We start from the raw sequence: 15,655 nt of genomic DNA, 5'->3' as shown, positions 1-15,655 counted from the left end.
TGCAATAAGTTCTGATTTATTTTTCTCTCTGCCATCTTTTTCATCTGTACATCTCCAGAGTGTAACAAAAGACCTCATTCACTGTTCTGTAATTTTAAATAACTTATATTTAATAATGCATGAAAAAGAGAGAGAAAGGAGAGAAAGAGGCACTTATTCTCTTGACTCTACCACAAAAATCCTTTAAAAATTACTGCAAAACATTTTGGCTGCAAAAACATTAGAAAATACAGATAAGGAAGAAGAAAAAAACAAATAGAAAAGCAATCTTTTGAATAGGCAGAGGCACCATTTAAAGATGGAAGAGGTAAACTCCACAAAGCAAATCCAAGAACTCTGAAAGGTGGTGCTTGGAGTTTTGCAGTACGAATCCTGACATGTACTCACTACTTACTTGAGAACAGCAATCTCTTGAACGGTTATGGCCCTTTTATCTTTGGTTCCCATGTAGGAGAATATGTTTGGCTTGACTCTGATAAGACAAAAACAAAATCATCTGAAGTCACGTACCATTAGGAAATCATGCTTCTCATAAATTAAGATTTAAAATAAATATACTTAAAACCGTAACAGAATAAGAGAAGAGTAAGGACAAACTTTATTTAAAAATATACCCAGGAGGGCTTCCCTGGTGGCGTAATGGTTGAGAGTCCGCCTGCCGATGCAGGGGACGCGGGTTCATGCCCTGGTCCGGGAAGATCCCACATGCTGCGGAGCGGCTGGGCCCGTGAGCCATGGCCGCTGAGTCTGCGCATCCGGAGCCTGTGCTCCGCAACGGGAGAGGCCACGACAGTTAGAGGCCCGCGTACCACAAAAAAAAAAAAAAAAAAAAAAAAAACCAGGAAAACATAAATTAGTGTGCAAGCTAAGAAAGTAAATGATGCCTGAACAATTATAAAGCAATTATACTCCAATAAAGGTGTTTAAAAAAAAAAAGATGCCTGAACAACCCCCTCCTTAGCTGTCCATGACTTTTTTAAATTATTTTTTTAATTTAATTGTTGGCTGCATTGGGTCTTCATTGCTGCGCACAGGCTTTCTCTAGTTGCAGCGAGCAGGGGCTACTCTTTGTTGCGGTGCACGGGCTTCTCATTGCGGTGGCTTCTCTTGTTGTGGAGCCCGGGCTCTAGGCACGCAGGCTCAGTAGTTGCGGCTCGCAGGCTCAGTAGTTGCAGCTCACAGGCTCTAGAGCACAGGCTCAGTAGTTGTGGCGCGCGGGCTTAGTTGCTCCGTGGCATGTGGGATCTTCCCGGACCAGGGCTTGAACCCATGTCCCCTGCACTGGCAGGCGGATTCTTAACCACTGTGCAACCAGGGAAGTCCAGCTGTGTGTGACTCAAAACATTTGTACTAGCCAGCAACAGAGAAGGAAGTAATGCACTTCCTGTTGATTACATGCAATTCATTAATTACCTAACTGTGAAGGTAAAGAAAAATACATTCTAGATGTATCACGTACCACTTCAAAAATTTTATACCTTCAATTTCAAACAAGTTAATAGTAATGTGAATTTTCCATAAATACATGCTATTTCTTTGTATAAAAGCCAAATGCTAAAACAAGGATCGGAATAGTTTTAATATGAAGATATAAGTGAGCCAGTTAACCAAGAAGAATTTTATAAAAACCGCTCCACGCGAACAGGAAAGAAACGGGAAGAATTTCTTGAACTCTGAGCAATCCCAACTCCAGATCTCAGGGGAGCTCCCTCCCCAACTGCCTACTCTCCCGGGTTCAGGTACAGACAAGGAATCAGAGAGAGCTAGCAACCAGAGTAAAGTAAAATGCTACTTCAAATGGTACTGTGTCCTATGGACTAAACTGTGCTCCCTTAAAATTCCTATGTTGAGGCTGTGACAGCCAGTACCTCAGAACGCAAGTGTATTTGGAGATAGAGCCTTTAAAGAGGTGATTAAGTTAAAATGAGGCCCTAATCCAATTAGACTCGTGTCCTAATATAAGGAGAGGAAACATGGACACACAGAGAGACTCCCGGTCACAGACACACTCAGAGGGAAGACCATGAGAGAACACAGAGGAAGTGGCCATCTGCAAGCCAAGGAGAGGCCTCAGAAAAAACCAAACCTGCCAACACCCTGAGCTTGGGGCTTCCAGCCTTCGGACTGTGGGAAAATGAATGTCTCTTATTTAAGCCACCCAGTCCGTGGTATCTTGTCAAGGCAGCCATAGCAAACTAACACACTGTGTGCTGTGTTTAAACTGGGTTAAATATATATATCAGAAAGCAAATTTCCATGCATACAGGTTTGCTATGGTACCTGTACCCATTTCCAAAAATAAAATGGCACCTGGCTCATCCTCAGAGACCCAAACTCTACTATATTTGCACTCCTGAGAAAATCTGACTGGTGTCGGTTTCCAATCTAGTCTATCTCCTGGAGTTAAGAGCTTATGGCTTAGTAGCAGTCCTCTGCAACCACATCAAAGTGTAGGCTTTAAGGGAAGAAAGTTAATTTTTATTTTCAGCTAGGTGAACTGGTAACTCTCAACTACATGTAAACCACTTACTTAAAGAATTTTCATTTTGAATCACTGGCAATATGCAAGGAGGTTAAAAAAAATTAATTCAACTGTTGTCTAAGAAAACTATAATTGGGAATTCCCTGGCAGTCCAGTGGTTAGGACTCGGTGCTTTCACTGCTGTGGCCCAGGTTCAATCCCTGGTCGGGGAACTAGGATCCTGCAAGCCATGCAGTGCAGCCAAAAAAAAACCTCCCAAAACAAACAAACAAACAAAAAAAACCCACTATAACTAGGAGGCACATTTGCTACCTATTTGCCTATTTTCCCACTCCTTTTTCATCAGCATGGAAAGAGGAAAATACACTTCTGTGTTTTGATTTTGTATGGGCAAAAGAACAAAATACTAACCTTAAATATTTAGACAGTAGATTAATAGCATCCATGGTGTCTTTGTTTTCCTTGTACAGTAGGAAGTGGCAGTAACTTCCCCTAGATTTTGGCCAAGAATGTTTTCTTGGATCTTAAAAAAAAAAAAAAAATTAACTATTATATACACCATAGTAAAAGTTACCTGAGTTCTTATGAAACCCCACAAGATCATTTTTGCTAGAGAACCTTTGAGAGAGAAATCAGATCTAGTCTGACAAGAAATATGGGTTAAGTGGTTATACCTTGTGGTCTACAGTTATTAAACTTTCTGTGATTGGATACTTATCTGTATTTAAAATCAAAATCGAGAAATGCAGGTGGTGTGACAAATGACTAAACCTAACCAGCAATCTTCACACAGAGAAACACAGAGGGGTCCACCATTCCCCAGTGGCTTACTTTACAAGCATGTGTCTGAAAGGGGGCCGCCTGGCCCTCCAGGACGTATGCAGGCCAGAGGGAAACAGCAGTCATGGCAGAGCCTACAAGCTTTGCCTCATCTCCCGTCAGGTGTTCGCACAACAGGCTGGATGCCCCAGCAGGGTTGGGGATAAAGCTTGTGAGCAGCTGCCTCAGTGACAAGTTTAGATTTTCCAAAGGCCACTTCCATCACAGTTTAGCTAATACTAGATGGTTTGCAAAGGTCTACTGGACAGAGAGAGCAGCTGGCATCCAATACCTAATTGTCATTCTTGGGGGAAGAGGAGACTTTAAAAATTAAGTCAGGTTAAATATTAACTTCTGAGCCACTATTACGTCGATTGTTCAACTTTTTAGAAACTGGCAAACATTCCGAGACTTTGGAAAATCTGACTTTTAAAACTGTTCTTCCAAACGAACATTAAAATTACACTACAATCTAGAAACATATATTTAAACAATATTAAGATTTTGACTTCAGTTGCCCAAAGAGTGTTCTGAAAACTCAACACTTTGGGAGAAATGTGTAAGCCACACTGCACGTCCCAGATGTTGTACAATAATGTTCGTGAGTCTTGTGTGACACACAGCTGCAGCTGTTATATGAACGCATCTAATTCAGTTGATTTCTGTAACTATGAAAGAAAGACTGTGAAAAAATATTTCATATAATCCCCAGAAGTCTTCTTCTTTTAAAAATGTTCCTTTGCCTTTGTCCCTTTAGCATGAACTCATGAATCCTTCATCTTCAAAGACAAAAGAAACTTCTGACACTAAAGTTACTTGTACACCTGCCTTTGCCAAGGGAAAAAGCACTGCTTCACAGGTTAGGGATATAAGCTACAATGTAAAGAACAAATTGACCAATAAGCTGTCTTGGAAAACTGCCATAGCGTGTATGCTTAAAGTATTACAGAAAAAGCACTGCAAGTATTTCTTGGGCTCTTGGTTGAATTCCTCACAACTCATCCTCAGAAAATTGTGACCAGGGATATTATTTTTGGTTTTCCTTCCAGCTCCCTACATTTAAGCAAAACTGTCTATACTTAGCACTTGTGACAAAAATCATTGGCATTTCATTTTATCTACATGAAACGCCAACCGCTCTTACCTGCTGCAGTTCTGACCTCTGTCCAAATGCACAGCATAAAGAGCACAAGAGAGCAGTATTTAATTTATAATAATATTAAAGTGCTTTAGAAGTGAACATGCAAATGATCGCATGGAAAGTTTCTACTGAGGACTCCTACAGCGCCTGGTGGTTATGTGGTGGGTTAACAGCCATTTAGACATTAACAATGGAATGTCGCAGAGGCAAACAGTGAACAAGCAGAAAACTCACCGACAGGTCCAGGCCTCCCTGTCTCAATCCCCTCACAGTGGCCTGTCCACTCACCCTCAAAAGCTGCATTGTCTGTGCCTACAGGATGTAGCAAAAGGTGTAAGACTGGATGCAAAATGCCTCCCCATCCAGAGATTTGTTTTCTTAAATATGGGAGGACGTGTACCAAAACACTATTTGTGATTATCTTTCAGTTGTGAGACTGCAAGTAATGACTGTTTTGCATTGTGCTTTTCTGTGTTTTATGAGTTTCCTGCACTGATTTCTTTGAAAAAAATGAAAAAAATTATTATGGAAAACAGTTCTCAAACTGATAGATTAAAACAGATTTAAGAGACTTACCCACCGAATGCAATGTTCTGACCTTGTTTGTATCATGATTTAAACAAGTCATCTGTATGCAAAAGGCATTTCTGAGACAATCAGAGAAAAACTGAACATGCACGGGGTATGAGCTATTAAGAAATTACTGTTGATTTTGTGGGGATATGATAATGATTTAGGGTTTTAGTTCTTATCTGTCAGATACATACTGAAGTATTTACGAGTGAAATGAAGTACTACGTAGAATTTTCTTTAAAAACACTCCAACAAAGGAAAAAAAAGTGGGAGGAAGAGGTCAAACAAAACAACAGAACGTTAATAATACTGAGGATGGTTGATGGGTACACAGGGGTTCAGCATACTACTTCCTTTATTTGTCTGCATGTTTGAAAATGTCCATAATAAAAAGCTTTAAAAAAATTTGTGATAAAAATTGATGAAGTGTAGCTACATTTTCCTCTAACTACCCTTTCAGTACGCTCAAAATTAACTATAGTGGCAAGAAATAAATGAAACCGCAAGACTAAAAAACTAAATGCCATTACACCTTAAGAGAAACCATGACAACTGATATGAGTTTGGCTCACAAGCATGCATCTTTTATTAGCAAATCCAAGCAGTGAGCATGCATTCAATTACCTCCTCTGCAAGTAACAGACATAAGGATTCTTTTGCCAAGTGCACTCAGTACACAAACTAGTAATAAGCATATGCATTGATTAACTGGGAATGTTTTTGAATAATGGACAATCGGTGAGTCTCAACTTATTTTGGGGAATTTGTTTGACTTCATAAAACTCCAAATCCTTGGAATGCTAGGTAGCATAGATGGTAGCTTTACAATTTAAGTGAATTTAAAATAACTTTCAAACATTTCTGAGACACTCTGATTCAAAATACTAATGCAAAGAATTCTCAGGCTAGGAAGCAACCTTCTGATGGTCTAATATGGCAGCCCCAGGAGAGGAGAAACAGAAATTAGATAAAAAAAGAAAACCACATTCAGGAAGATTCATGTATTGAGCACAGAGATCCTCATGAATAAAGAAGGAAAAATGTTTGTAGCTCGAGAAAGATGACAGGATGGGTAGCATGCAGAACATTCTTTCCTTCTTATTCAAGTCCATTTCCCCTGCTGCACCTGCACACCCACCCTGCAGCTTCCCCAGGGGTTCTGCTCCAGCCATCATCAGCCCCCTCCCTCTCCACTGGCTCTTTCCCGTCAGCATATCAATATGCTCAGGGCTCTTGCATTTTCAAAGTCAAACCTACGTCTCCCTCTCCTTAACCATGTTCCTTTCCTTTCTCCTTCTCTTTACGGTGTATTTCTCGTCTTCCATCTCAACCTACTGTGTGAACTGGTTTCCAGTCACTCCACTAGAACTGCTCTGGCAAAGACACTGATGATCTCCATATTGATAAAAATTAGTGGACATATTTCAGAGTTCCAATCTTGTTGGAACTGTCTGTAATATTTTCCACAGCTAACCACTCTATCATTGAAATCCCCTCTTCCTATGGATTGCATAACACCAGGCTCTCCCAGAAACTTAACTTTGTATCTGTCTGGCTCTTCTTCCTGAGTCTCTGTGGACTCCTCCATCCAGGTATGCCTCCTGGAAACCATTCATTTCGCACAGTATGGAGAATCTCTACATATTACATGGCACAAAAAAATTTTTTAACTTAAATGTTTAAAAAGGTTTTTGGGGATGTATACTATCTATCTCAAAATGTAAGTTAATTTACCTGAGTATATGGTTTATGATAATGATGGTATTTTCAGAATAATACCATATGTATGCTTTAGTAGGTAAATCAATGTGCCCTATCAGACTGGATTAACACACAAAATAACGTCTGAGTTATAACAGTTGCTAATTTGTGTTTGGCCACCATGATTTAGAATCTACCACACCCGTGTTTTAGGATGCATGGCCCTATCTGAGGTAAAGAATGTTGCAAATCTGCTAGGACTTCCCTGATGGCACAGTGGTTAAGAATCAGCCTGCCAATGCAAGGGACGTGGATTCAAGCCCTGCTCCAGGAAGATCCCACATGCCGCGGAGCAACTAAGCCCGTGCGCCACAACTACTGATCCTGCACTCTAGAGCCGGCGAGCCACGACTACTGAGCCCACGTGCCACAACTACTGAAGCCCGCGCGCCTAGAGCCCGTGCTCCGCAGCAAGAGAAGCCACCGCAGTGAGAAGCCCGCGAACCGCAATGGAGAGTAGCCCCCCACTTGCCGCAACTAGAGAAAGCCCGCGCACAGGAACTAAGACCCAATGCAGGGACTTCCCTAGTGGCGCAGTGGTTAAGAATCCACCTGCCAATGCAGGGGACACGGATTCAAGCCCTGCTCTGGGAAGATCCCGCATGCCATGGAGCAACTAAGCCCGTGTGCCACAGCTACTAAGCCTGCGCTCTAGAGCCCGTAAGCCACAACTACTGAGTCCGCATGCCACAACTACTGAAGCCCACGCGCCTAGAGCCCGTGCTCTGCAACAAAGAGAAGCCACCGCAATGAGAAGCTCACGCACTGCAAAAAAGAGTAGCCCCTGCTCGCCTCAACTAGAGAAAGCCCACGCACAGCAACAAAGGCCCAATGCAGCCAAAAGTAAAATAAATTAATTAATTAAAAAGAAAAAAAGACCCGGGCTTCCCGGGTAGCGCAGTGGTTGAGAGTCCGCCTGCCGATGCAGGGAACACGGGTTCGTGCCCCAGTCCGGGAAGATCCCACATGCCACAGAGAGGCTAGGCCCGTGACCCATGGCTGCTGAGCCTGCGCTCCGCAAAGGGAGAGGCCACAACAGTGAAAGGCCCGCATACCGCAAAAAAAAAAAAAAAAGACCCAAATGCAGCCAAAAATAAATAAAAATAAAAACTTAAAAAAAAAAGATTAAAAAAATATGTTGGAAATTTGGTAGATAATGCATGACCCACCAGTAACAATTTATGTCAGGGTTTGGTAGTGAAGGAGCTCTAAAAACATTCTATCTTAGCTTTGCAATGAAGCTTTTAAAAGCTAATCCATTCAAATGCTTAGCAAGGTGGCCCAGGAGGATGAGCTGTCACTGGTATTGCATTCTGTTTGCAGAGGCACAAACAGCCATCTTCAGGCACCAGCTCTCCCTACTTTCTGAATGCTGCTTTCTTTAGGCCACTCCCAGATTGCAGGGGGGCAGGGGGGGCCAGATCTGTAGAAGATACTCATAGGCTCTCAGGTGCCCATCTGGGTCCATGAGGAGGTGGGCGGGAACACGCAGATGGCAGACCTCTAGTCCATCTCTGACTATACGCCACAGCCCCTCGAGCCCGAGAGGTCGCGATCTCCATCCAAGCACTGATTTAAGTGGACCTGCCTTCATGCTTTTTACAGTGAGAAATTCATACTTTACTGAAGATGTGAGAAGGGAAATGGGTGGGGGGCAGCAGTGTTCATGTCACACAGAGCTCAGCACCTCCCTTGGAAAACAGGGAAATTTTTTATTTGGAAAAAAAAGAAAGGTGGGTGTGGAATAAGCACAGAAAATGCAGATAAAGACAGAACACGAGAGATATGGAACCACTCACTTGAGCGGGCAACTGTACTGGCCACCTTGGCCTGCAAATGCCAACATCACAAAAATGCTTAGGTCATCCTCTAAGATAGAACAATCATTTCCAAGAAGTAACCAGTCAAAAAAAAAAAAAAAAAAATTGCCTTTTCCAATCTGCTTCCTCGTGACCAGTCGTCAGAATGAGACCCTGCCTCTTCCTCTTGCCTTTGCAAGAGGGTAGCTGACCAACGAGGACTACATCTCTATAAAGAACACCTCCCTAGCAGCCCTTCTCAACCTGGGCTCCTCAAGAGAATGAAGACTGAATGCACCAAGGTATCTGCTTTGTGTAGGAAGTCACCTTCTCTCCTCCACAGCTAGATGAGTTACCAGCTACATGCCAATTGTGGGAGAATAGAAAAAAACAGCCATTCACATCATTTCCCACTGGGCTTAATTCGCCTGGACAACCCTGGCTGCAGAAAAGCTGTCAAGGTTATATTTTATTCTGTGACTCAGACATCAAAGAAACATCTAGTACCCAAGCCGTTAGACTGCGGATTGAGAAATGATTAACAATTTGTGCCCTCCATCATTATAGGTCACGATAAAAATAAAAATAACTAGCAAAATTTCTATCTTATCAAATAAGGTACAACAAAAGAAGTATTGAATTCCAACTCAGACCTATGCTGGGGCCTAGGACTGTGTTGTCTACTATAGCAGGTACAACCCACATGTGGGCACTAATCCCTTGAAATGTGATTGGTCCAAATTGACATTGTCATAAATATAAGTATACACTGAATATGAAACGTTTAACATCAATAACACAGAATATTTAATATATAATTTTTCATGAATTATATGCTGGAATTATAATTTTTTGTGTATATTTATTTAAATAAATTAACAAAGTTAATTAAAAAACAAAAACAACCAAAAAAAAAAAATTGTGCCCTCAAGCAGTCCCAGAACACATCATCTCACTGCCCTTTCTGGTATCCGCTGAGAAGTGACATCCGGCCTCCATCCTCTCCTCCCCACAGCTCAAGGTTTCTCACTATGTCACTAACCAGACTTACTGATTTGATGACATGACTTTCTCAGGCACAGCTAAACCTTATTTCTGCTCCCATTTTTCTCACACTCTCTCCTTTCACTAGAACCACAGTTAGAGACAATTAAGGCTTCATCCACTCACAGCATTAACCTAAGAGAATACTGACAAAGCACTGATGGCTTGAATGCTCTTTTGTTATATAACAATCATCGAGTTTTACTCCAACAAATATACCTAGAAATAACTCTTCACTAACAGGTGTCATCGATGGTAGGGGAGAAGGTGAGGAAACAATTTTTCCTTCTGTAATTCTCATTAAAATTTTATCTGCTGATTTGACAGGTAAAAGAAGAAAAATTACCCAATTTTTCTTAAGGTTATGTGCAAATAGAAATCTTCATGGCTGGAGAAAACAGAACATAAATATCAACAGGATGTACTGACAACACACCCATTTCAAATGAATGCTACTCAGTGAAAGATGGGCTTGGGCGAAGGGGTGGTTTTCTATATATCCCACGTTTTTATGTGTAGTGAAGAAGGTACTCACGGTTGGAAAGCAGCAGCACTTTCAACAGAGGGACTTTGCAGAATATGCCACTGGGATAGGTGACAGCAGTTTCTGTTCATCTGACAGCTTCCTTACCTCCATTAAGAGCACAGAATGAGCAATATCCTTCCGTTTTCTTCTTGAATTGCCACTCAGCCTGCTCTGCTCTTCAGGGAACATGTCAAATTCCTAAGACTCTCTCTCAGGCACCACTATCATTTCAGCAAATCCGTACTCACATATAAGACCTACTGTCCCCTTACCAGACACAGTCTGCAGGATTGCTCTGGCATCTGAAATGATATTATTTGCCTTCTTTGAAGGAATGACATGATCAATATCCTTCTCTGAACAACCGCAAAATGACCCTTGAACATGAACAGTCAGAGAGAAGGAGGAGACGGAAGAAATGCCGAGTCACTAGGATACTTACTTGCCAGAGCCTTTTTTCCAGCTGCATGATAGGCTACAATATACTTCTTCCCCTCTCTATCTTCTGTTTTTGTTTCTAATCCTGGAAACAGAGATTTAATCGCTTGATGGATGACGGTTCTTTTCTCTTTGGTGTCCTCAATAACCTATTAAAAACACAGATAATGATACTACTAATTTGACAAACATTAAATAAGGAAATAATACTAAGGAATTAGTAAAAACACTACTCATCTTAATAATGATGTGAAGTAACCAAAGTACAGGGGTATGATTTCAAAAGTCTTTTTTTCAATTATTTTTTTAATTGAAGTATAGTTGATTTACAATGTTTCAGGTGCACAGCAAAGTGATTCAGTTATACATATATCTATATATATATTCTTTTTCAGATTCTTTTCCATTATGGTTTATTACAAGATATTGAACATAATTCCCTGTGCTATACAGTAGGTCCTTGTTGTTTATCTATTTTATATACAGTAGTGTGTATCTTTTAATCCCAAATTCCTAATTTATCCTCCCTCCCCCCTTTCCCCTTTGGTAACCATAAGTTTTTTCTCTATGTCTGTGAGTCTGCTTCTATTTTGTAAATAAGTTCATTTCTATCATATTTTAGACTCCACATATAAATGATACCACATTGTATGTCTTTCACTGTCTTACTTCATTTAGTATAATCATCTCTAGGTCCATCCATGTTGCTGCAAATGGCATTATTTCATTCTTTTTTATGCTGAGTAATATTCCATCGTACATATGTACCACATCTCTACCCATTCATCTTTCAATGGACATTTAGGTTACTTTCCTATCAGAAATCTTTTAGAGCTTCACAATACTGCAAATCCTAAGGGCCCATTTGGGACTTCCCTGGTGGCGCAGTGGTTAAGAATCCACGTGCCAATGCAGGGGACACGGATTCGATCCCTGGTCCAGGAAGATCCCACATGCCGTGGAGCAACTAAGCCCGTGCGCCACAATTACTGAGGCTGCACCCTAGAGCCAGCGAGCCACAATTACTGAAGCCCGCGTACCTAGATGCTGTGCTCCGAGATGAGAAGCCACCGCAACGAGAAGCCCATAAACCACAACATAGAGTAGCCCCTGCTAGCCACAAGGAGAGAAAGCCTGCACGCAGCAGCGAAGACCCAACACAGCCAAAAAAAAAAAAAACCAGCCCATTTATTGACCTTGTACAGCCGCCAGGCACTGTACCAATCACTTCACAATCACTGTCTTACTTAATCCCAATCAGCTCCCTATCATGCCACCAGTATATCTACTTAAGAGATGAGGAAAGTGAGGCTGAGAGAAGTTAAGGAATGTGTCTAAGATTATATAGCTGTAGAGTGGAAGAGCCAGATTTGAAATTCAGGCTGTCTGACTCCAGAGCCACCCATCACAGACGCTCCCCCTTAGGGACTCGGCTGAACAATGAATACCTCAGGGCTCACACATGGAAAAGCAGGTAAGCTGGGTCTTTGGGGATGTCAGAAACTCATTTCCCCGGATAGTCAAGTCTACTACTGCCTCCAATGAATCCTGTTCTATACTGAGTAACTTTATGATGACATTCTAGTACATCTGTTCACAAAAAGAAAAATCTACACCAAGAAAATGTAAACTTATTAGTTACACAACTGTTTTTCAATTTCTGAGCATGTCTTACACAGAGAAATACATTTCATACTTGGAATCAATAGCCAGCAATATGTATGTGTTTGCTCCTTATTAAAAAATCGAACAGAAATTTACAGAACAGTATTTATCCTTACGATGTGCAATACACTGTTACTTTCTATTTTATTTTATTACATTTTTAAAATGTTGGTGAACAAGAGCTGGTTCTTTAAAAGGGTAAACAAAAATCGACAAACCTCTGGCCACACTCACCAAATAAACAAAATAAGAAATGAAAGAGGAGAAATAACAACCGAAACCATAGAAATACAGAAAACCTTAAGAGAATACTATGAACAATTATATGCCAAGAAATTCACCAACTTAGAAGAAATGGACAAGTTTCTAGAAACATACAGCCCACCAAAACTGAATCAAGAAGAAATAGATAATTTGAACAGACCAATCACTAGAAGTGAAATAGAATCTGTAATTAAAAAACTCCCTGCAAACAAAGGTCCAGGACCGGATGGCTTCACTGGGGAATTCTACCAAACATACAAAGAACAACTTATACCGATTCTTCTCAAACTCTTCCAAAAGACTGAGGAGGAGGGAACACTCCCAAAGTCATTCTATGAAGCCACCATCACCCCATACCAAAACCAGACATAGTCACTATCAAAAAAAAACAATATCTTTGATGCAAAAATTCTTAACAAAATATTAGCAAACTGAATCCAACAACAAATAAAAAAGATTATATACCATGATCAAGTTGGATTCATCGCAGGGTCACAAGGATGGTTCAATCTACGCAAATAAATCAACGTGAGGGACTTTCCATTGCAGGGGACACAGGTCGATCCCTAATTGGGGAACTAAGATTCCACATGCCACACGACGCAACCAAAAAAAAAAATTCAATGTGACATCAACAAAAGAAAAAACAAAAATCACATGATCATCTCAATAGATGCAGAAAAAGCATTTGATAAAATTCAATATCCAGGGCTTCCCTGGTGGCGCAGTGGTTGAGAGTCCGCCTGCCGATGCAGGGGACGCGGGTTCGTGCCCCGGTCTGGGAAGATCCCACATGCCGTGGAGCTGCTAGGCCTGTGAGCCATGGCCGCTGACGGAGCCTGTGCGTCCGGAGCCTGTGCTCCACAACGGGAGAGGCCACAACAGTGAGAGGCCCGCATACAGCCAAAAAAAAAAAAAAATTCAACATCCATTCATGATGAAAACTCTTATCAAAGTGGGTATAGAGGGAACAAAGCTCAACATAATAAAAGCTATTTATGACAAACCCACAGCCAACCTAATACTCAAAAGTGAAAAGCTGAAAGCCTACCCACTAAAATCTGGAATAAGGATGCCCACTCTCACCACTTCTATCCAACATAGTATTGGAAATCCTAGCCACAACTATCAGACAAGAAAAAGAAATAAAAGGTATCGAAATTGGAAGAGAAGGGGTAAAACTGTCATTATATGCAGATGACATGATTTTATATACAGACAACCCTAAAGACTCCACACAAAAACTACTAGAACTGATAAATGAATTCAGCAAGGTAGCAGGTTTACAAGATTAACATACAGAAATCAGTTGCATTTCTTTACACTAACAATGAAATATCAGAATGGGAAAGCAAAAAGACAATCCTTTGAAAAATCGCATCAAAAAAAAAAAAAAAAACCCAAAAAACTGGGAATTCCCCGGCGGTCAAGTAGTTAGGACTCAGCACTTTCACTGCCATGGTCCCAGGTTCAATTCCCAGTCAGGGAACTTAGATCCTACAAGCTGCACAGTGCAGTGAAAAAAAAAACAACACTGAGGAATAAACCTGACCAACAAGGTAAAAGCCTTACATGCTGAGAACTATAAAACATTGATAAAGGAAACTGAAGATGATTCAAAGAAATGGAAAGATACCCCATGTTCTTGGATTGGAAGAATTAATATTGTTAAAAATGGCCATACTACCCAAAGCAATCTATAGATTTAATGTGACCTCTATCAAATTACCCATGACATTTTTCACAGCACTAGAACAAATAATCCTAAAATTTATATGGAACCATATAAGACGCAAAACTTCCAAAGGAATTCCGAGGAGGAAGAACAAAGCTGGAGGCATAACCCCCCCCCAGACTTCAAACAATATTACAAAGCTACAGTAAAACAGTGTGGTACTAGCACAAAAACAGACGCATGGATGAATGGAACAGAATAGAGAGCCCAGAAATAAACCCACACACCTATGGCTGATTAACCTTTGACAAAAGAGGCAAGAATATACAATGGGAAAAAGTCTCTTCAGCAAGTGGTGTTGGCAAAGCTGGAGAGCCGCATGTAAATCAACAAAGTTAGAACACTCCCTCACACCATACCCAGAAATAAACTCAAAATGGCTTAAAGACTTAAATATAAGACTTGACACCATAAAGCTAGAAGAGAACATAGGCAAAACATTCTCTGACATAAATCGTAGCAATGTTTTCTTAGCTCAGTCTCCCAAGCCAATACATATAAAAGCAAAAATAAACAAATAGGAACTGATCAAACTTGTAAGCTTTTGCACAGCAAAGAAAAGAAAAATGAAAAAACAACCTACCACCTGGTAGAAAATATATGCAAATGATGTGACTAACAACGGATTAATTTCCAAAATACACAAACAGCTCATATAGCTCAATATCAAAAAAAAAAACCCCAAACAACCTAGTCAAAAAATGGGCAGAAGACCTAAACAGACATTTCTCCAAAGAAGGTAATACAGATAGCCAATAGGCATATGAAAGATGCTCAACAATGTTAATTACTAGAGAAATGCAAATCAAAACCACAATGAGGTACCACCTCACACTGGTCAGAATGGCCATCATTAAAAAGTCTACAAATAACAAATGCTGGAGAGGGTGCGGAGGAAAGGGAACACTTAGACACCGTTGGTGGGAATGTAAATTGGTGAAGCCACTATGGAAAACAGTCTGAAGGTTCCTCAAAAAACTAAAAATAGAATTGCCATATGATCTAGCAATCCCACTCCTGGGCATATATTCAGACAAAACTATAATTTGAAAAGATACATGCACCCTAATGTTCACAACAGCACTATTCGCAATAGCAAAGACATGGAAACAACCATAATGTCCATCGACAGATGAATGGATAAAGACGATGTGGTACATATAATATATACAAGGTAATATTACTGAGCCATAAAAAAGAAGGAAATAATACCATTTGCAGTAACATGCATGGACCTAGGGATTATCATACTAAGTGAAGTAAGTCAGACAGAGAAAGACAAATACCATATAATATGTGATATGTACAGTCTAAAATATGATAAAAATAAATAACTTATTTACAAAATAGAAACAGACTCACAGACGTAGAGAACAAACTTACGGTGACCAAAGGAGAAAGGGGATGG

At 40.5% G+C, this 15,655-nt stretch overlaps 1 protein-coding gene across 2 annotated transcripts in view; it reads right to left on the bottom strand.

Annotated features, from left to right (window-relative positions):
* The window catches only part of PUS7 (pseudouridine synthase 7), a 57,372-nt gene that overhangs the window by 27,702 nt on the left and 14,015 nt on the right, over positions 1–15,655 (bottom strand). For both annotated transcript variants that reach the window (XR_009520593.1, XM_060020274.1), the window contains exons 5-7: positions 10,588–10,732; positions 2,894–3,005; positions 395–472 (exon numbers count right to left, since the gene is read on the bottom strand). Coding sequence is in view for 1 of the 2 variants with exons in the window: in XM_060020274.1 (XP_059876257.1) it covers positions 395–472; positions 2,894–3,005; positions 10,588–10,732 (335 nt within the window). In the remaining variant the exon portion in view is untranslated. The remainder of the gene's footprint in view (positions 1–394; positions 473–2,893; positions 3,006–10,587; positions 10,733–15,655) is intronic.

This window comes from Delphinus delphis, chromosome 9 (assembly GCF_949987515.2).
Source record: "Delphinus delphis chromosome 9, mDelDel1.2, whole genome shotgun sequence".
NCBI lineage: Eukaryota > Metazoa > Chordata > Mammalia > Artiodactyla > Delphinidae > Delphinus > Delphinus delphis.
This window is presented reverse-complemented; position numbering and strand designations above follow the sequence as displayed.